At 43.0% G+C, this 23,435-nt stretch overlaps 1 protein-coding gene across 1 annotated transcript in view; it reads right to left on the reverse strand.

Annotated features, from left to right (window-relative positions):
- Positions 1 to 23,435, reverse strand: part of FAT3 (FAT atypical cadherin 3) — a 524,400-nt gene that overhangs the window by 76,519 nt on the left and 424,446 nt on the right. Inside the window, 6 exon segments of the mRNA XM_035009400.1 lie at positions 1,906 to 2,139; positions 4,744 to 4,897; positions 5,906 to 6,102; positions 9,435 to 13,508; positions 18,391 to 18,601; positions 21,049 to 21,324. Of these exon segments, the coding sequence (XP_034865291.1) occupies positions 1,906 to 2,139; positions 4,744 to 4,897; positions 5,906 to 6,102; positions 9,435 to 13,508; positions 18,391 to 18,601; positions 21,049 to 21,324 (5,146 nt within the window).

The following is a 23,435-nucleotide window of genomic DNA, read 5'->3' on the forward strand; positions in this document are numbered from 1 at the left end:
TCCCGGCTCAGCGAGGAGCCTGCTTCTCCCTCTGAACCTATGCCCTCTCATGCTGTTTCTCTCTCTCTCTCATATAAATAAATAAATAAAATCTTTAAAAAAAAAATTTCAATTTTTTACAATTAGGATTTTAATTTAATTTAAATAAAAAATTAATCTTTAAATTTCATCTATGGCTCAATTACACATTCTCAAATTTAAATTATTAACAGATTTATTTGCATAATTTCTGTTTCCCACCCCAAAAGTCTGCTAATAAGATTCCAGAGAATGTTTTCCTTCCCTCTTTCTTTCTTTCTTTCTTTCTTCCTTCCTTCCTTCCTTCCTTCCTTCCTTCCTTCCTTCCTTCCTTCCTTCCTTCCTTCCTTCCTTCCTTCCTTCCTTCCTTCCTTCCTTCCTTTCTTTCTTTCTTTCTTTCTTTCTTTCTTTCTTTCTTTCTTTCTTAAGATTTTATTTATTTTACCTGAGAGAGAGGGAGAGAGTACAAGCCTGGGGAGCAGCAGAGGGAGAGGAAGAAGCAAGCTTCCCATTGAGCAGGGAGCCTGACACGGGGCTCGATCACAGGATCCCAGGATTATGACCTGAGCTGAAGGCAGACGTTTAACTGACTGAGCCACCCACACACCCCCAGAGAATGTTTTCTAATGCTCTTTTAAAAAAGAATATTTGTACAAGACAGCGGTGGACCAAGCTCAGGGACACACATGAACCTGGGTGATCCTGGGGCCTGTTTTGGAGGGAACTTGAAATACAGTTACAAAGAAAAAAAAAGAGTATCTGTAGGTATTCCATAATTATAAATCAATAAATGACTCTTTTCCTGCTCACCGTTTTTTGTTTTTGTTTTTGTTTTTTACCAAGCTTTACATAATATGCAGACTTTTAAAGCGTTGGTTCTCAGCCTGGAAAATTATGCTAATGAGATAAGAGCAATAATTTAAAGTAGCCACTAATTTCTTGAAGGGGAAATATGCAGAGACCCCGGGCTCTACATTTGTTTTCAACTAATTATCATATATTTACTTTTCCATTAGTCCAATAATTTTTCTTTCAATTCAGAATTAAGCAATAAGACACTGAATTATATAAAGGCCTGTTTAGCATAGCAGACACACCCCATCATTCTCTAGTCCTCTGATTTACAGCTCTTAAAATGCACAACCAAGAGGCTGTCTATATGTCCTTTTGTATTTACATTCCATCATGCAATCACCTCAATAACTTATGCATTCTCAAAAGGACTACCTAGCAATTAACTCCAGTCTTTTCTAACTCACCATCTCATTATGCAAAGTGGATTTGAACAAAAACTTTATTAGCAACTTTTAGTTTGAATTCCTTCTTATTTCCACCACCCTCATTCTGCCTAGTAATGTCAGGAGCTATGTGACCAAAAGACTATGGAAAATGGCAGTTAAGAAAAATTAACATTGGACTGGCAGCCCATTTAGTAATTGTTCTTTGCACTATGGGGCACTCCCATAAATTGAGATTGTCGTATTTCAGCTGAAGCATGTGATGTAATTCTTTATAGAAATGGAAATGAATTCTCCCTGTCACACAACACAGCATTTTAACTATGTTCAGGAGGAATGGGCAAGTAAGAAAGCTATTATTTTTATTCTAAAGGTTAAAAAAGAACAAACAAACCCCAAACCCTTTGTTAAAAGGCAAGGGAATTCGTCTTATCACTTCTTTAAACCCTAGAAAGAGGTGGGGAGGACATCTTGCAGAGTTCTCTCACGCACGTGAAGTGTATTAGCAGAAGAGCTGACACGTGGTCATTGGCTGAATGCACATGCTCTCATGCTAAGGAAACCAGGTGGGCTGGTGACACCAAAGGAAAGGTGAAGATATGTCAAGCGCATGAAACATGGCAGCATCCCATTAATGCAACTGACTTACCAACATCAGGATCCACAGCTTGAACTCTGGTCAACAGAGCCTTGGTGGCTGTGTTCTCATAGACACAGGCATTGTAGTGGTCGGAAGAAAACACAGGCGGGTTATCGTTCACGTCCTCCAGGATCAGGTGGATGTCGGATTGGCAGAACTTGCCACCTCCGTCAGTGGCCCTGGCAATCAGGCTGTACACGGGGACCCTTTCCCGGTCCAAAAGAGCCAAAGTTTTTAACTCACCTGTGAAAATAAATAGCCTGGATTTTCAAAAAACCCTCTTTCTTTAAGCAGAGAATCAAGTATATAAAGAATCCCCAGCACAGGAAGGACCAATGACATTTGGTTCAAGTGCCTCATACTTGAAAAAACAGAACAGGGCGCCTGGGTGGCTCAGTCGGTTAAGCGACTGCCTTCGGCTCAGGTCATGATCCTGGAGTCCCGGGATCGAGTCCCGCATCGGGCTCCCTGCTCGCGGGGAGTCTGCTTCTCCCTGTGACCCTCCTCCCTCTCGTGCTCTCTGTCTCTCATTCTCTCTGTCTCAAATAAATAAATAAATAAATCTTTAAAAAAAATAAATAAATAAAAAATAAAAAACAGAACAAATTCAATGTCAAGCATCAGGGGAAAGTTTACGGGATTCTCGATGCAACCACAAATCAACCGTGTGACTTCAAATTAACTAATCCCACTGTGAAACCTCTGGTTTCAGGGTTTCCTTCTTTGGGCTACCTTACAAAGCTCCATGCCCCTTACAACCTTTCAAGACCTCAAGAACTAAGGGTACTCGTCCATTCTCCAGGCTTTTTCTGGAGATCGAGCAGAAATCCAGTAGCTGGTCTCCAGAGGAGGTAGGTATGTCTCTGGATTTCTTCCCGATCTCCAGAAAAAGCCTAGAGAATGGACAAGTACCTTAAGTTCTCTGATGGTCAGTCATGTCAATAATCCACAGACCCAGAAGGGGGAGTCTCTCTGCTTCCAGAGACTCAGCATCTTTTTACTCCATCATTGAGAGGAAAACAACCAAAGCAGAGGCTGGGCTTTGGCAGAAAAAGGTCTCGAAGGAATCCTGTTGTGCCAAGGTAAACCCGACTTGCCTGGCCATAGAAGGGCCTATGGTTGCTGGGGGGAGGATCCTGGCGGGGAAATATTTGAGGAGTTTGGATCAGCAGGAATTTAGCAAGGTGAGGCGGTAAGTCATGTCTGTATTTGAACCCCTGGGCGTCAGCCCCTGTGGAGATTGGCGGTGGTTGTTTAAATTTCAACAGACAATGGCAACCAGCAGTGACAGACCTGAATAAACACGATTTGGTGAAAAGTATGACTCATGAAATATTATTATTCTTAAATTCAATTAGTAGACATTCCTCAGACCAAGCCATCTATGTTTTATAAAGCATTTCCTTCTAGGGCCTCCTTGCTGCCACCAGTTGTCAAACACAGCTTGGACTATTTCTTTCTCCTGCTCTGAAACCTCCAGGGGTTTTTCAGTGGGGCCTCTGAGACCCTCCATGACCGGCCTGTAGTCCTTTCTCCCTCCATGTTTCTCACCAGCCATTCCCCAGCTCTTCTCACCAGTGACAATATCGTAGGCGGCCCTCCTCGGCTATGCTGTGCTGGGCTCTCTGCTTCTGCTGCCCCCACAGCCTGCAGGAACCTGCTTTAGCTACTAGGATCCTGCCTCTGTTCAGATGCTAGCTCTTCTTTAAAAGTTCCTCTTCCCCTTTGTCAGACCAGCTACTGGATTTCTGCTCGATCTCCATATTCCTCCTTTTTCCCTTGTACCCAGATATAACTCCCCTGATGTCCTTCTTGGGCACTCATTTCATTCTGCCTTTTATTACTATTATTATTATTGTTATTATTATTATTGTTAGCTTACTGGTCTGTCTTCTCCGCTGGCTTACAATATCCCATGGGCATGGCTTGTTTTACTCATCTTGCAGCCTACCACAAATATCCCATAAAGTGCTTTTATGTCTACTAGTTACTCAATGAATGTTAGCTACTGAAAAAATAATTGCTAGGTCTATGTAGCCAAGTAGTATATGTCTGTGTAGCTAAGTGCTTCCCAGTAGGACCCAGCTGACATGGGAGAGGGACAGGGAGGAGCCATCATCTTTGGAGACTTCAAGAGTTAGTTATTATTCATTAGGACCAAACACAACATTGGAGATATGCAAATTATTCGATCTTTACACTTCATTTAAAAATTGCCATTAGATGAACCATCCAGTACACAACACTGAAATAATGTACCTCCATAAGAAATGTCTTTTCCATTAGCTCTGGCTTTCAATGTGGGCATCTGCCTTTAGCATACCTAGCCTTTGACCTTATAAATTTTGCCTGAATATAAAGGCTAATCTGAGGGCTCATAGCTTTGGGGAAACTAGGCAGGAATATTTAATAAAAACCAGACAAGTGTATTAATAAGCATCGGGAAGGGACCCAAAAGGGATTTCAAGAGAGAAAAACTCTCCTTCCTATGCCCTGCTGTCTGGTTTGCAACTTACATTTATGATGTAACTCTATATTCTTTACAGAGCAGATGCTTAAATCACAGATATGAAAAACAGGAGAACCAAATAGACACATCTGATTATTGATGCTAATAAATGTAAGTAAAGTCAAGGCAAATTCTATAGGCCAAATACAGTTTGTGTGCTCCAGAGCACCCATCTTCAGACACCATGTGTAACTAGTATTTCTTGGAGTCCTAGAGAGCAGGGCATCATACCGAGGATCTTGTACACTAACTACCCACTAGTGATGAGACCACATGAGAGTTTAACTTCTCTCATGGATTAACAATGGCATTTACCCAAAGAATACATTTCACCTTACCACTTTCTGGATCTAGAAAAAATTCATCGTTTCCAGATCCGTAGAGTGAGTATCGTATATCTCCATTGGATCCAATGTCGGCATCCTTGGCACTGACTTTCAAGATGATTTTATTTGATGGAATGTCTTCGGGAAATAATGCTGCATATGCAACCTGGCAAAGGTAAAGAAAGGTAATGAAGTCATTAGTATTTGCAGGGGATTGCCATATTTCACATTATAAATGATTTCTTTAAAAATACATTCATGTAATTTAGCTCTGGCTATTTTTCCCTTCACCACAGAACCATCTTACAATATATGATGAAATGTGGTATGTCTCTTGCCCTGCTCCCCCTCCCCCCTGGCCAATCTCATTCATTCAACAAATACTGATTGAGTCCCTCTATGTGCTAGGTATGATTTAGATGCCAGGAGTACAATGTGAAGAAAACAGACAAAGGTCCCGCTTCTGTGGAACCATGACACGTGTTACGGGTTGATCATGATCCTCTTTTCTGTTAAGCACCAGTGAGTCCTTGGGGCCCTTTCACTCTTTAAAGAGCCCCTACTCACATCTGCCATGCGTATGATAGGTTCAATCTATTTGCAATGCTTTTCCAAGCTACAGAATACCAATATTGTCTCTTGGTCCACATAGTAAGGAAAAGGTAAATTAACAGTGATTTAATTTCATTAAGGAAGAAAATAAAATTTGCTCTTGGCACCTTGCACTGGCTGTCATGTTTTGTATTGTGATGGACAAGCTACTTTGTGAGTTGCCTGGAGACCTGGGTTCATTACGAACATTGCCACTAACCAGCTGTGTAAACTTATGAAAAACAACAATTGATGCTTTTGAGTGGTCCATTTTTCTTTTTATGAAATCAGTGATTTAGACAGAATAAGTTCTAAGGTCCTTTATGATTCCTTAAACATTATTTAATTTTAAGACTTATGGTTTTGTTTTTGTTTTTTGGGGGGGTGGGCAAAATTAGGTACCTGAACTTGCTACCTATGTCTTTTCCTACCCTCTTGCATCCAAACGGAGTTCACTAAATTAAGGAGAGAAGAGCAGAAAGGAGCCTGGCCCTAAGGAGAAAAATGAAATGGGTTTTGATTTAACTTTAGAGGGGCAGAGTAAAAAGCATCCATATATAGGAGATATATGCGCAAATCTCACCTGGTCACACACTGGGCTATTGTCATTCACATCACTGACGGTCACTTCCACCATGGCCTGTGTGACAAAAAGCCCATCGGTGGCAGTGATATTGAGGAAGTAAATGTCTTGTTCTTCTCTATCTAAAGGTCTCTTCACATAGACCTTCCATTCACTCTGCACCAGGCCCAGGGCAAACCTTCCTCGGGGGTTCCCTCCTGTAGTGAAAAAAACGTTTTTGAAGATGTGCAATGAAAAGCTTTGATCTACACCTCCATTGAGAGGCCTGTGTGGGGTCATCCAGCTGGTCCTCTGACTGTATCATTTACAAAACTGAAAAAAAAAATTGGCAGTCACTTCCTTCTGATTCTCTTGCAACAAAGCATGATATTTATATGCTTGGCTTGTGAGGAACGTAAAACAGTAACTTTCCAAGAGAACAGAATGCACTTAGAGAAGCTGGAGATGATCTCTTGTTTAGTCCCCCTGAAGGACAATCAAATTCAAACTGCGAACAATCAATCCTCTTCCCTGGATGATACAATTGTCTTTCCACTTTGTCTCAAGAGAGGATGTAATACACTACAGCTCTCGTTACCAAGACAATTCCATTAGCTGTTGATTATGCAATCAAGGGAAGGCAGTGAGTTCTATTAAGGACTCGTTTAATGAAGGCTCTCTCATACAGCTGCGTGTGTCTTACAAGCATGGGGGTTTGGGTGAGAAAAGTTTGCGTGACAGAGGAAGACCCATCAGCATTAAATGGCCCTAACGAGGGGTCACGGAATGAGTGAAGCTGGTGGTAGCAGAAGAAAAGGAGAAGAGATGAAGTAGAAAGCTCCTTATAGGAAACCACCGACAGTGGTCCCAGCAATATTACTCCCCCACATCATTACATTACCTGGAGACAAAAGCTGCATGGACAAGACAAGAAGAGGAGGGGAGAAGAGAGCTGCCTTGACCTTCTAATCCTGAAGAGGGAAACAGTGTCTTTTGCAACATGGAGGAAGACTGGACAAGACAACTGGCAGGAAGCCCGGGATCCGGTTAGATCACTGCCGTTTTGTTGGGCATTCAATAAGTATCTACCCCCTGCTCCGGACCAGGCACTGTTCCAGGCAGTAGGGCTGAAGCAGTGGTCAAAACTGACACACATCCCCACTCCTGGGGTGGAGTGCACATTCTAGTGGGGGAAGACCAACCTTAAACAAATAAATCAGGAAAGCGTACTGCATCCTGACTTCTGTTCCGCCAAAAAGATAGAGCCATCTCAGCTTCTTACAGTGAATCTCTCAAAGAGCAGAGGGCAAAGACTTGGGTCCGACCAGAGGGACTGAGGGTGAAGTAGGGGAATTTTCGTGGCCAGGCTGCACCTTCACTTCTAAGGTGTGGGGGTGGGGTCAGTCCAGGGGCCTCAGCTGTGGGGGACAGCCATGAGATAAATGGACCATACTGGGGGCAGACGGTGCAGAAATGATGAGGGCGGCATATTCCTCTAGGGCAGTGGTTCTCAGCTGGGAGTGGCTGTGTAACTCCCCCAACCTCCAACCAGGACATTTGTCAACATCTGAAGATATTTTTGAATGTCACATCGGGGGTGGGGGTGGTGCTACTGGAGTCTCTTGGGTAGAGGCCAGAGATGCTGCCAGTCATCCATCCTACAATGCATGGAATGGCCGCCTATAACAAAGACTCATCCAGTCCCAAATGTCAATAGTGTGGAGGTCGAGAAACCTGCTCTGGCTAGGCTCTGGGTCCTCCCTGGGATATCGCTTTCCTCCACCACTGGCTAGGATTCAATTATGCTTCAGTTGAATATTACTTTAGCATGCACAAATTTAACCTCTCTATTAAATGCTTTCAGTGCAGGCCCACATCTTTTGTTAAATAAAATGATTAATGGTCCTCTGTTAAACTGCGGTAGCACAGCCAAGTTGTGTTAGATCAAGAGCAAAAGTTAAATCTAATTAAAATCAGTTGGTGGTTGGCACTGCTAATAGTAATGGTAGCTTTAAGCTACTCTGTTCTCATTACTTTGGTAAAGTTGAGGGGAGGGTCCCTTTAAATCATCCACTGACAATTCAGAGACAAAGTATAAATAATTAAAGCTGAATATTCAGCAAGGCTTTCCAATAGAAAGTATCCCTCAGAATCTTTAAAAAGCTTTTTGTCTGAAACTGAATGCAAATAAATGTAAGATAGGCTTTACTCACGTTTCTTCCCTTGCCACTATCGCTCATGTCTTTTCTGCAGAAATATACATTTTAATGAAAAAAAGGGAAGGTATCAGATAATGCACAAATGCATACAGAGTTTAAACAGAAAACACCATCAGGAAAACAGTTCCATGAAGAAACAGGACAGGAGTAATGCGGAAGAGTGGCGCTCCCAACCACTGACACATATGCTCTCCTGTGGATCTTATTCTGCAGTGATTAATTAACTTTCCCACTAACGTACTTAAGCAGATTCTGTGTCCTGAGGGCATTCTAATTAATTCATTTTTCACTTTGAATAATGTAGTTTTTCTAAAGGGAAGCCACCTGACTACAAGTATTGATGGATTCTTTAAAATCTTTTGGCACTTTGCTTATGTTCTGCCTTTGAATGTCACAACATCAAAACATTAGCTTTAAAACGCTTAAATCATTTTTAGGAAGAATGCTCCTGTCCCACCATCCTTCCCCCTTGCAGTTTAAAGCCAGTCACCCCCCAGGAAGCTACCCCTGATGAGTGACACAGACATGGAATCCTCTGCCCCTCAGAAATAGTGACTTTTTTTTTTTTTTTTGGTCCACTCTGGGTGACTTCCTTGGTCTATTTTGGCTTTTCCACTGAACCACTACTTACTATTGGGAAAGACCAAAAAGGGATCCAAGTAAACTGAGTTGTTGGGAGAAATACCCTTTGGTTTAGAGTTATAACTTAAGATTTTTAGCAAAAGGTCAAACCATGCCCTTTAACTGGTACAGGTGTGTACATGTGCATGCATAGGAATTTTCACTACCAGGCGAAACTTGTAAGTCAATCTTACTGGGCTCAGCTAGTTATTTATTTATTTATTTAAAAAAATTTTTTTGAAGATGTTATTTATTTGAGAGAGAGAGAGTGTGAAAGAGCATGGTTGGGGGGAGGGCAGAGGAAGAGGGAGACGCAGACTCCCCACTGAGCCGGGAGCTCTATGTAGGTCTCGATCCCAGGACTCCAAGATCATGACCTGAGCCGAAGGCAGCTGCTTAACCGTCTGAGCCACCCAGGCGCCCTGGCTGGACTCCTTTTTAAACAATACAGTGGCTCAAGGACTGGGTACAAATCTGTGTAATCTGTCACAGGCAAAGGAATGAATTCCAAACTAAGGCTGAGTTAGCAACAACCAACAACTGAAAAACCGTGCCTACTCAGAGATCTTCTACCCAGCCCTAGAGAGCTTTTATTACTCTCAACCCCCATCTCATCTCCCTTCTTTTCTCCAACTCTTACCTCCTGCCACTTCCCACCTTTCTTGAGAAAGCAGAGCACACAGAGTGAAAGCCAAGTGTGGCTGACTTACCTGTAATGTGGTAGCTCACTTGGCGATTAATGTCGGAAGTGTCTCTGTCCCACGTGCTGAGGACAGCTACCACCTCGCCAGGAGGGTCACTCTCTTTCACATTCCCTCGGTACACATCGTGGGCAAAGACTGGTGCATTGTCGTTTATATCTGTCACCCTGACAGAGACCAAAGCCGTGGACGAAAGAGAGAAGGCCTCTCCGAGGTCGGAGGCCACCACAGAGAAGGTGAAGGTGGGATCTGTCTCGTGATCCAGGTCCTTCAAGGTACTGATCCAGCCTGTATTGCTGTCAATGTTGAAGGCTTCCATTACCTTTTCAGGCTGGGAATCCGAGTGCAGGGAGTAAGTGACCTGCCCATTCGCTCCCCAATCTATGTCGATGGCTCTCACCTGTGTGAGTTTGGTGCCCACAGGCATCCCTTCCATTATGATCGTCTCATAGCTGGAAGTTTCAAAGACTGGCTTGTTGTCATTCAAGTCCAGTACCTTGATATCTACATCCACGGTAAACACAATGTCTACCTTGTCCAGGGGTATAGTGGCTGCTACTTTAAAGTGGAATGCTGGGCTGACTTCATGATCGAGGCGTTTGTCAAGTTTGATTGTGCCTGTTTCCTGCTCTATGATGAAGACACCCCCTTTGTTATTTTCTGGCCGGTCCCCATTAACTGTGCTGAACCTGACATTCTGACTGGGCAAAATCCTCAGGGTGTCCACTGTGCTCCCAATGGCTGTATCTTCTGAAACAGTGAAAGAATACTGAGACTGGGTGAATGAAGGCAAGAATGTTTCAGGGGGCAGGACATGAATATAGACAGGAATGAGTGAGTGCTTTACTGGAATGCCCCCATCCACTGCTTTGACAAAGAATGACAGCACTGTGTTTTTCAGTTGGTTAAAATTGCCCTTAGTGACCATCCAGCCATTGTCAGGATCGATTTCTAGGAGGTCAGCCACTGAAACCGAGGCCTCGCTATACAGAGAATAAGTAATCCTTGAGTTTGCTCCATCATCTGGATCCATGGCTTGAACCTGAGTGACCAAGTGGCCCCTTCCAACGTCTGCCCTGACACTGGCTCTGTATTCCACTGTCATGAACTGGGGAGCATTGTCATTTTCATCCACAACAATCACTCTCACGGTGCAAAAAGTCGTTCTCCCTCCGCCATCGAGGGCCCTCAAAAAAATACTAATGTCTCCCTCCAGAGGGTTTTCCCGGTCAAGCCTTTCCATTGTGATGACTTGTCCATTGCTGTCTATGAGGAATCGATCCTTGGCAAAGTCATTGATGATGGCATAGCTGATCTGTCCATATGTCCCGGGATCCCCATCTGTGGCTCGAACGTGAATGACCTTTGTCCCAGCAGCTGCGTTCTCTCTCACCTCAGCTACGTAGGTGCTTTGGGAAAAGGCAGGGCTGTACAGGTTAGCCCCAAGTACCCTGATATGCACCTGTGCAGTGCTAGTGAACAACCCATCAGAGACTGACACATTGAGACTGTACAGAGGCTCCATCCGCTGCTTCCGGTGGTTGGACAGGGTGATGATGCCACTCTTGCTGTCCATCAGAAAGCTTGTCCGGTCATTCCCAGATAAAATGCTATATTCCAAGCGGTCAAAATCAGAGCTGTCTGCATCAGAGGCTTGAACGCAGGTTACAAAATGACCCCGGGGGGCTAATTCACTCACATATGATTCATAAATGAGCTGATTAAAAACGGGAGGGTTGTCATTTATGTCCGAGATATAGATATGAACCAGGACCTCACTGCTCAGCGATGGGAAGCCATTATCTGTTGCTCTGACTTTCAAAATGCAGTGTTGCACTAACTCGTGGTCCAGCATCCGCGCCGTCAGGATCAAGCCACTTGCACTGTCTATGTGAAAATAATCTGTGCTGTTGTAAGTATCCTGGACAATCTGATAATGCACCAATTTACTGTTTTCCGAGTCTGCATCGGTAGAGACAACTTGCAAAACAGGAGTCCCAATGAGAGATGCTTCTGATAATGTTGTATTGTATGTGGGTTGATCGAAAATAGGAGGGTTGTCATTTACATCATTAACTAGTAAGTCAACGGTGACTTCAGCCCTGGCACCAGTAAGGGCATCACTGGCTCTTACTGTCAACTTGTAAACAGAGGTAATTTCATAATCCAAAGGGCTAACGACTTTCAGGACCCCAGTGTCAAAGTCAATGTTAAACTGTTTATAAAGATCCCCATCAGTAATGATATATATGATGCCTTGGCCTTCTGGACTGGTGGCATTGATGCTTAGAATGGGGGTATCCATTCTGATGTCTTCGTTGACCGATGCTGTATAAAAGGGCTTATCAAACACGGGCATTGCTTTGTTGACAATTGTGATGGGAAGTTCTACAGATGTGGATAGAGAGGGTTTTCCACCATCTTTGGCTAGGACGGTGACTCCATACTCAATGTTGGACAAGTCAGAGTTGAATGTTTCTTTTAAAATAACATTCCCTGAATTAGGGTTAATCTCAAAATGGCCATAGTCATCCTGTAGGACGTAGGTCACTTCTCCATTTGCACCTTTATCTTTGTCAATGGCTGTCACCTGGTAAATCAGCGTCCCAGGTTCAGCATCAACTTGCACAGCAGCATAGTAAGGGAGGCCCACAAAGACTGGAGAATTGTCATTTATGTCTTCAATGTTAACTCTGACCACCACTCTAGCCACACGCAGATGGTCCAGCTCACGGCTGGCTTCCACCACCAGCTCGTATAACTCTTGTTCTTCACGGTCAAAGGGGACTCCAGTGGTCTGAATGACCCCTGAGGTAGATTTTATCTTGAACTTATTTCCTGGGTTTAAGATGCTGTATTTTAAGGGCTCATTAAGGCGATTTCCAATGGCATTGACAATAGCAACTTTGGTTATGTTAGTGTTGTTCTCTGAGATCGAGGTCGAGTAAAAGCTTTGGGTAAAGTGGAGGCCGCTATCCATAGCTTCTTTAACCAGGATGGTGACCATGGACGTACTGTAGAACTTTCCATCGGACACTTTAGCTATCAACATGTAGTGATCTTTGGAGAGGTTATTGTTTTTTATGGTAAGCACTCCACTATTTGAGTCAATTAAGAAATGATCCAAGCTGCCTTCCATTAGGCTATATGTCAGTTCCGGGGGCACCTCGGAGTCAGGATCTGTGGCACTAACTCTCAGAACCTCCACTCCAACATAGGTGGGTAGAAGTAAGACAGTCTCAAATACGGCCTGGGTGAAAACAGGCGGGTTATCATTAACATCCGTCACCTCTATGTTGACTTCAACGGGACTCTCTGCCGTCAGCTGGGGGATGCCGCTGTCTCTCACATGGACGTGGAAATGGAAATGGGCAATAGTTTCATGGTCCAGGTTGGCAATTGTTCTGATTGCACCGGTACTGGAGTCCACTGTGAAGAACTTCTTGGCTGTAGACTCCACAATCTGATACACCAGCAGAGCATTCCGGTTGCTGTCGGCATCAGTGGCTCGAATCACCAGTGGGCTGTTATCCAAGCTCCTGACGATGCTATTGACTGGGGCAGCCTCGCTCAGGCTGCCCGAATATTGAGAAAAGAGAAAAACTGGGGCATTATCGTTTTCATCAACAATCTGAATGTTGACTGTGGCATTGGAAGCCATACCTGCCATGTTAGTGGCCTGAACGATGAGCTGATAGGAGGAAGTACGCTCGTAATCCAGTGCCTTCCGGGTGGTGACAACACCAGAATACGGATTTATGGTAAATATCCCATCAATGTTTCCATCCTTGACTTCGTAAATGAGGGTAGATTGACTGATGGCAGAGATTAGAATGACTGATGTTCCAACATCAACATTTTCATTTACTTCTGCTTGGTAGTCCTTGTGAGTGAACTTGGGGTGAGAATTATCAGACATGGTAACAGAAATGCGCACAATTGCAGTGGCAGACATTGGCGGGGAACCCTGATCCGTGACTTTGACTGACAGGACAAACTGACCCGTTGTCATCATGTCTGGTTCTTTGGAAACGGTAATGATGCCCAGGACTGGTTCAATCTTAAATGTGTTCCCAGTGTTCCCTACAATATAGAGATAAATGGAGAAATGAGTTACATGTCATGTTTTGAAGATTAATTCTTCATCTAAAGGCTACTTTGCTGCAACATGGCAAGTCGAAAGCAATTATTTGTATTCGTTCTATCTCATTCTGAAATAGAATGAAAGACTTCTCTTTTAGGGGTATTCAAAAGCAACAGAAGTGAGTTTTTCAGTAAAACTGTGAATTTCAGGTCAGTATCCTTTTAATCCACGTTAATACCACCACTACCACCACCACAAGGTTGTGTACAATGCCAAAAAAAAAAAAAGGATTTTTACCTAAACCAGTGCCATAGTCTGTGTTCTGTGCTATGAGAAAGATGGTTGTAGGAGCTGTTTCAGAACATTATACCACAGATTATCCCAAAGGTAGGCTTTACATTTCACCCTATCAAAACTGACTTCACTCTAAACACTACTTTGGTGAAGGGGGTCTTCAGGCCTGAAGAATTCTTCCCAAGTCACCGTTTGCTCTGTAAGTTGTGAGGATACTTTCTGACCACTCTTCTGTTGTTCATTCCTTCTTACTCCAAAAGAGACATGTGCATACACAGACTTAAAACTAGGCATAAAAATTATGAGGCAGTCCCTCCAATCTGAAACCATCCCATTTGCTAAGTACTGGAGAGGTTTCTGGTGAAGTAGTGAACTGTTGATCATCTGAACCAGCCTTAAAACCAAAAACCAGAGGCATCACCTTTCTGAAACTGAGGAACTGGCACCCCACCTGGATGTATCTGGAACGGGAAGGGCTGGGAACCGCAACACCCCAGAGGTTTAGAGCCTTGCCTCTGAAACATGCAGTGGTGTGAAATCTGAGATTACTGAGGACGAGGATAACAAAAGAGGAATAAAGAATGGGGAACACAAGGCTTGAAGAATGTAAAAGAATCTGGCTGAAAACTAGTGGACAGTGTGAAGCAGAATCCTTCACCAAGTTGCTTTTTGCTTCTCTCATCAGGCTTTCAGATACTTCTCAAAGAGCACACATGCTTGCCTGTCTAGATTCTTCAAAAGCAAAGTTAAAGATCTTGGTCATTCAATTATATCTGCATTTTTATTTCTGCTTGAAGTATTGCAGAATGGCAGACATAGAAACAGTTTAAATGTCATTATTGTTGAGACAGGCTCCCACACCGACAGGCACTTACATGTGTCTCCTGAAAGGTGCAGCAAATACAGCTGTAACCGTATACATACTATTTCTTACTACATACTTATTCATTAAACTTTTCCATGTAAGAGAATAAAAAATTCATGTTCCTATAAAATCTGCTTATTTTTAAACAATTTTATTTTTTAAAAAGATTTATTTATTTTAGAGAGTGACAGCATGAGCAGGGGGTGGGGCGGAGGGAGAGAGAGAGAGAGAGAAATTGAATCCTCAAGCAGACTTCCCGATGAGTGTGGAGTCCGACTCAGGGCTCAATCGCAGGACCCTGAGATCATGATCTGAGCCGAAATTGAGAGTCGGCTGCTTAACCAACTGAGCCACCCAGGCATCCCCAAGAATTAATTAAATAAAGAAGTAAAGAATTTGATTCAAACCCCCAAATGTGAGTACTGAACAATGTCATCTTTGGTATCAGCATGATTTTTTTTTTCCTTGCCATGATGAGCACTTTGTGAGGTCAACATGAAGTTCAATGATCTCATGAGCGAGATTGCAAATTTTCAATAAATAATGCAATTGAGCATGAGTTTAACGTTTGATTCATAGGCCCTAGAAAGGAGTCAGGAATCATTTTACATCAGCATCTCTGAGGAGGAAAACGTAGAGATTGTAGAGATAATGGGGGCCAACCGGCAACCCCAAATGATGATTGCAAGAGAGTCAAGTGTCTCTGTGTTCCTTGATGTGGAGTCCCACGGTGGAGTCTCCAGCGAAGTCCTCCCTTGCTGCAGACCCAGCACATTCCTTCATGCCCAGCAGGATATAATGGAAGGGACAAAGGGGAGCCAGCTTCTGGTCTCGATAGAACTTCATAACCCTGCTGTCCCACAGCCGCTCACCTGCTTGTCACACCACTCTGGGATGCTGCGCTTGTATAGCAGGTCGAAAGTGGGCTCTTGGCCTCTTTCCCTCTTCAGCATACTCCCTGCCCATTTTCTTAGAATCCACCTCCTGCTTTTTCTCTCCAGCTATCCTTGAATCCCCGGAAACTAACCTCTGCTTATTTCCTTGGAATCTACAGCTTCCTGTAGACTTTTGGCAACTGAGAAAAGCTGTGTTTATCTTACATATCATGCTTTTTCTAGAACATAGCACAGCCTGGCACAAAGAAGGTGTTCAGTAAATATGTATTAAATGATTGAGAGGAGAGGTAGATCTAAAAAAAGATTTTTAGTTCTTTATCTGTATATGCCCCTTGGGATCCAAGAGACCCGCCCCCCCCCATTGTAACTCAATTCTTAGTCCTTGTCTCTCTTGTTTCGGAGCCACTCATGAGCCGTTGTGGCACCAAACAGAAATCTGAACCAAATATAGGAACTGAAGCTCCACACTCAAATATCACCTCAGTTCTTTGGGCCCAGATAAAAGCTTCCGTAGTTACTTCAGAGGCCAGGCAGGGGCTAAGAAGTGTACGGCCCACCAGTAAGCAGAGGAAAACCTTGCTTATCTGAAGTTTGGAAGAGAACCTACGTAAAATGTCCACTCTACACAACCACCTGTCATTTGCTTCACAATGTTGCAGCATCTGGGTCCTCCCTCTCTCCTACCAGGGTCCGGGAAGGAACTGGCTTGGCCAAGAGCAGTCCAGGGCTTGTGGAGGTCTGTCTGTCCACAAAGGAGCCCCATGACCACTTGTGAATTACTGGGCACACACTGAAATCCTCATTAGCTTCTCACACAGACAATCAGAGGTCGTTTTTTTGAGGTATCAGATCATTTCTGGGTTTCTGGAAATTTCCGGGTTTCTGGAAATTCAAGTTTTCATATGAAAGATGTTTTAAGAAAATAACTTTTCTCTCTGTTTTTAGTCAGTGGTTAAAGGCACGACGGAATCCCTGGTCTACCCATAGCACCGGCCTACAGTGTGTGGTTGTTGAAAGATAAGGAAAGTGGTCTTGTCAGCGGGATGGGAAATGGCTCTTGTCTGACTCCTCAGAACCTCCAAATTGGCTTAGAAGTTATTGGCCTAGCTAGGAGAGTATAAGTAGTAACTGTAACGACAAACACAAAAAGGAGGTAGACACCATAGACAATGCTGAGAAAATGTTAAGTAAAAAAAACAGAAATAAAACTCCCTACCTAGATGATCACAGATATATGGAACAGTGTATGTTCGTGGATGAATACTGGGAAAAGAAAAATATATGTAAGATTAGGAAAAAACTGTAGAAAGAGTCTGAAGAGTTGTTGGATCAGGCAACACTTTCTGTGATGTTATTTAAATATTTGTGTTTTGAAAAAAAGAAGCTTCCCTATGTTATTTGTGGAACTAGAAGAACAAGGATTATATAATTAAATACTTAAAATTTCCTGTGGTAAACAACAGATGCAAAATAGCACTTAAAAAAAATACTGGTCAGGCTTTAGGTTAGAAGAAAATTCCATAAATATCTAGAAAAGAAACAGGTGAAGTTTCTTGGGGCCCCTTGCTCTTACAAAACTAATGTCTTTTATTTCTTTATCTTATTATTTTTTTTGTATAGAGCTTAGCTTTGACTCCTATAAAATGTGGGCACCTAATACGGGAAATAGTTTTAGAGTATCATTCGTTGCAGTGGCTTTTGTATAAAGAAGATTGTTGGCTTTTCTTTCTCTAATATTTTTTAGTCCAAAACTGTCATTCTAGCATTCATATTTTAATTCAACCACTCACAAAAATGCTCCACATTTTTTTTTAAAGATTTTATGTATTTATTCATGAGAGACAGAGAGAGGCAGAGGGAGAAGCAGGCTCCCAAGGAGCAGAGAGCCTGATGCGGGACTCGATCCCAGGACCCTGGGATCATGACCTGAGCCGAAGGCAGACGCTTAACCATCTGAGCCACCCAGGCGCCCAAAAATGCTCCACATTTAAATCACGGGAAAGAAGTCTTTCCAGTGCTGGCATAAAAGGAGACAGCATTTGGCATTATGCACGACAGACATAATGTTGCAGAACATTTTGGAAATATGTGGCTTGAATATTCAAAAAAAAAAAAAAAAGACAGAAGAGGGGAAGGGAAAATACAGCAGATAAGGGATATTTGTAATCGTTAGGTTCACAGTCCTATCCCTTGCTTGGATAATCATCTCTTCTGTCACGAATATTTTCTTCCTTTCGGTCCTCAAACCATCAGTGAAATATGGTCTGGCCTTATGGATGTCAAAATTGATTTTAAAAATCTCAAATTTAACAGAATGTGAGGCTGTATGTATTTATCTGTCTGGTTGAGCAGGCAGTTCAGTATCTCCTACCCACTCTGCAACTCTCAATCACCTCCACGGAAGTGCATTTCTGCTAACCGTGGGGGTATAGATATTTTCGAAGCCCACGGCTCGCCCAGTGACAGATAAACAAAGACACGTATGATTCAATCCACAGAACAGCCTGGCAGCCCTCAAGAGAAGGGAGACTGGTTATTTTAGTCTGAGGCCATGGCTTGTTGACCCATGAGGAAAAGCCTCTGAGTTTACCACACACTTCTCTCTCCTCCATTCCAGAACAATCCGAGAACACCACAATAAAGGGAACTCCTTCCTCACTGTCAGTGATGGAAAACGTATTACCGAAAATGCCAAGAACTTGATAGAGCATCATCACGCAAATAGGGCAGTTGTTTGGCCAAACAACTGTGAATTTCACATGGTGATAAACGCTGCTAAGGGTCAAAGGCCATGCATTATATTGCGATCTGTGCAACAGCTCTCACCTGCTTCTATGGTATATATGAGTTCTGCATTTTCCCCTTTGTCTTTGTCCAGAGCCGTCACTTGCAGAACAGCTGATCCCAGAGCAGCCGATTCAAACACAGATGCTTCATACAACGGGTTGGTAAAATAAGGACTGTGATCATTAGCATCTTCCACATTCACAATGACTCGGGCCAAGTTTCTTCGATAAGGAAACTCCTGATCTCTGACCTTTAGGCAAAATACAAGAAGCAGTAGGACTAAGATCTGAAGTTGCAAGGAACTCTCACACGGCTATGTCTGTGGCAAAGAGAAAATGAGGTAACTCACACAAAGTGCTGGATGCTGTCCCAGGCACAGGGTAGGGGCTCGGTAAGTGATGGTGCTATCGAGTGAGGACACTAATGGTGAACAGGCTGAGAGTCGGGGCCACCTCCATTTTACTGCTCAGCATGATGACTGGCTTATGGTCTGTGTTCAGCCTGTGTTCGTGATGTTCCCTGCCTAAGTATCTTTCCTCTGCATCACTGCCCACAGCCGCTTCCCCCTCATTTGTATATATAGCTGGTAATGGGACGGTGGATGGATACTCTTCTGAAGGGGAAACTAAAACGTTCAGTGAAAAGAATTCATAAATGCAAAGCATGCAATGCCTTCTATTCATTCATTCAACAAACATTTGTTGTCCCCTATTATCTGTCAAGTCCTGCCTTTGCTCTGGGGGTTTAGCAGTGACTCAGATCTGGTCCTTCCCCTCCAGATGCTAACAGGTGAGTGGGGGACGGAAACAAGCAAATAGGTAGGAAGCCTGGTGATGAGTGCCAGAATGTGAGTGAATTGTAAGAAACAGCTAACCCGGCCCCCAGCTTCTTGGAAGAGGTAACAAAAATAAGTAGAAATGGTCCAAGGGTGGCGTGGGCTGCATGTTTCAGGCAAAGAGAGCCACCCAAGGCAAAGGCCCAGGACTGAGAGAGAACCCTGATTCCCAGGAAGATAAACCAAACCTTCATTTTTAAAATGCCAGAGCCCTCATTGTGACTTCACCGAGCAACCTGCTTTAAAGTTTCCCCTGATTTGCATATGCCAGAAGCTCGCAAATAATCAATTCTTTAACCCTCACCGCATGATTTCGCTATAATTTTATGTAGTGCTAATCAAATGTGTTCTTTGCGTTTGTTCAATTTTAGGCTCTGTAACTTCAGAGAGATGTGGAGAAGTTAGAAAATAGACCGAGGAGAGCCATCAAAGGGAAAGGGCTTTTCAAAAATAGTACCTGCAAGGAATGAGCAAACGGACTAAAATGGCTTAGCTTGGAGAAAGGCAGCATAAAGGACATGTTTGCTCTAAATAATCAATTACAGCAATGATGAATGATACAGGGTGACCAAACTGAATTTTGAGTTTGTTAAGGAAAGAATGAACAGGAATGACTTGAGTCATGAGAATGGAGTTAGTCCTTGGCATAAGGTTTCTGCCCCTGAATAAAACGCATGCAAAAGCAACCGGGTGAATGTGCTCCATCTTCCCACCCGTAGACTGGCCTGCCACACCCCGGGACCAAGCTGAACTCTGTATTTCGGGGTTATTGAGACCTAGGGCTGTTCAGTGGAATGTCCAAGGGTGGAGGAGCTTTGTCTCTTTTGCGTCCTCAGTACCTAGGATGGGGCTTGGTACACATTAGGTGCTGAAGAAATATCTGTTGAATGAATGAGGGTGGATCTGACAGTCCCTAAGAGTCCCTCTTCCTCCCCCCACTGGGGAACGGGGTCTCAGCTGGAAACTGCCAAGGACATGGCCCTGGAGCTTCTTCTGGCCCAGCAGTGTTTCCAGACTTGGGAAGAAGGAAGAGTAGCACCTAGCGGAACATCACGTTCAGCTGCTAGGAAACTGGTAGCATCTTAATGTATTTTAAAGGCAGTCAGTACCCAAGATTTAGTATGTGTCTTAAGGAACTCAGGGGGTCTGTGAGGCAGGGGCTATGCAATTGCCCCCAGGGTTCTTGGATGGTCAAAGGGCCAGATTTTAGGCCATAAACTGATCAAGGATGTTTCTTATTAATTCCTACTTCCCAATGATGTGAATTAGGAAAACTCCACTTTAAAATTAAAGCAACTTCCACATAATTTGGAGGTCCCATGAACCCAGGTTCAGACCTAACGGACACTCTGCAGGCTTCAGTGTGTTTTGAGATCTGTTTTGGGTGGCAGTATTTACTACTAGGTCCAATGCCAGTGCAGTAAGTAATAAATCAGTTCTCTAAATGCTTCCAAGGACTGAGCACTGCATATTTTGAGTAGATGATTGCCCTTGTGATTAACTTCTCAAGGAACTTCTTTTAAACTTTTCTACAGAATCTTCTGGATGCAAACCAATATCATAGCCTGGGAGATTTACTGAAACATGGCCTGTTCCTTCCTTCCCAAGTCAGCCTGTCAGCAGCCACTGTCTGCAGAACTCATCGACTACTTCAGTCTGGCAAAAATATCGGGTCACTCTAGAACAATAGCAATTTTCCTCATGGAAATAAAAAAGGCAGAAACAAAGGTGACCCTGCTGTGAGAAAACCAAATTTACTCCTACTCACAACATTTAAGGGCCCCGTACTTCTGAAGACCAAGGAGTGTGTCTTGAATGGTCACAGACTGTGTTAGGGGAGCACATTAGCAGCGTGGTCCTACCATGACATTGAGGATGTGCTTGTCCTGGGCCTCGTGGTCCAGCCTCTCGGCAGTGTAGAGCACGCCCGTGCTGGGCTCAATCCGGAACTTCCTCATGCTGGCCGAGTCGATGCTACTGTGGACAGTGTAGCTCAGCTTGTGCTTCTCATCTCTATCTGTGGCTTCAATCTGCAAGATCTCTGTATCTGGAAGCACGTCCTCAGAGATTGTAACATCGTAATTTGGCTGAGAGAATTCTGGGCCATTATCATTATTATCCAGCACTTTGATAAATACCTGTAGTTAAAAGAAGACAAGAGTGATGACGAATGCCAATTCACTCATTGCTGATAAAAAGGCCCCCTCTCTCTCTCCTCCCTCCGCGTCCTTGGAGCCCAGCTTCCAGGAGCTATCTCAATATGTAGAAAGATCTCGTATGAAAACACACTGTAATTAGAGGCTGACAATAAACCAGTAGTTCACGTTAGGAGGAGCATAAACTATGAGCTAATCAATATTCTCACTATTAATTGAACAGCTGAGACAGCCCCCTGAGGGTGATAATGGCACAGACTATCTGAGGCATAATATAAGAGATCCCAAGGTGACCTTAGTTTGGTACATTTCTATTAACTTAAGTTCTGTTATGAGCTCCTTCGAGTGGAGGCAATGTGGAAGCTGTGATGGGATGGGAAGAGTAAAAAAGAGGCAGAGAAATGGGACGCATGAACTCAGGTGTGAGCAATCAGAGCTCGGCTCCAGGGGCCCCACACAGAAGCTCTCCTTCAGATGGCATATGTCTGGTGAAGAACATGGTACTGATGATGGCGAAAATACGATGTTCCCAAGTTGTCTTCTCTCTCTCTCTCTTTTTTTTTTTTTTAAGATTTTATTTATTTATTTGACAGAGAGACACAGAGTGAGCACAAGCAGGGGGAGCGGGAGAGGGAGAATCAGGCTCAATCCCAGGACTCTGGGATCATGACCTGAGCCGAAGGCAGATGCTTAACCAACCGAGCCCCCCAGGCGCCCAAGTTGTTTTCTTTTATAAGGCATTTTCTTATAAAACATTTCAGGCAGATATAAATAAGTAACTGTAATAAAATAACCAACTCATAGTTTAATGAACCCTCACATATTCATAGCTCAGCTTTGACAGTGACCAATTTATGGCTAATCTTGTTTTATATATGTAGCCATTCATCCAACATCTGCTCCCCGTTTTAGTTTGAAGCAAATCCCATCATTTCAGTATGTATCTCTAAAAGATAGGGACCCTTACAATAAACACACACACACTATTCATTACTGCATCTAAACAAAGAAAACAATAATTCCTTAATATTAAGTATTCAGGGTGTTCATATTCCTATATTTTTTTAGGGTGTTATGTATGTTTATAAAAAGAAACATATTTTAAAAAATCAGGACATGCAAATAAGGTCCAACCATTACATTTGGTTCATATGTCCTTTAATTATCTTTTAATTTATAGGTTCTCCTTCTGTCTCCTTTTATTCCCTTGCAATTTTTATGTCGTTGCTGGTGGTGGTAAACAAACTGCACCATTTTCTCTTTAGGTGCCACAACCCAAATTTTGCTCATTGCTTCCCCTTGGTTTTGTTCTCCATGTCCCTCTGTTTCCTGTATTTCTTATAAACTGGTAGTTTGATCTAGGAGACTTGATAAGATTTCCTTTTTCTTCCTTTTTTTTTTTGACAAAAAATATCTCTAATGGGTGAGACAGTATATTTCCATCTGGATATATATAAATCTAGTTCTCACCCTTGTTATGTGGTATTAGCAACCACTGATGATCCTTACATAGATAACATTTATTCATTAAAAATATGAAATGGTAATGTTTTAATTCTATGATTTATTTCACATTTGTTAGCTAGAGTAGTCCTAAAAAGAAACTTCTCTCCAATTGTGTGGTTACTCTGAAAGACAATTTATGTAGTAAAATCATAATTGATATTTCATTCTTTCCCTTTATTTACTATTTCAAATAATGGTTCTCCAGCTCCTCCTAAAGTGACCAATGAAGTATTTTTTTTCAAGCACCAGTATGAGCTCATGAATTTAATCACAGATGTTATATTTCTGTCCGTTGCAGGTACTATACTGACTGGTGCACAAACGGCCCTTCCTTGGCCAGTGCGAGACTCTTCAAGTCAGCTCTTGAGATCTTTTGACACAATTCTTATAGTCTTTGATAGCTTCTTTGCTTTCTAATAATTGCTACTGGTGATTTTTTCCTGGGTCACCTTGTACATTTTCTGACCCAGTCTTATATTATCCATTTCTCTCTCCAAAAAGCATTGATTTCTTTTTAGTTAGAAATTGGTGCTAGGAATGATCATTGCTATTGGATTTGCTATTGTGCTTAGCTTTTTTTCAGTGGA

This window comes from Mirounga leonina, unplaced genomic scaffold (assembly GCF_011800145.1).
Source record: "Mirounga leonina isolate KUSES-001 unplaced genomic scaffold, KU_Mleo_1.0 Mir_153, whole genome shotgun sequence".
NCBI lineage: Eukaryota > Metazoa > Chordata > Mammalia > Carnivora > Phocidae > Mirounga > Mirounga leonina.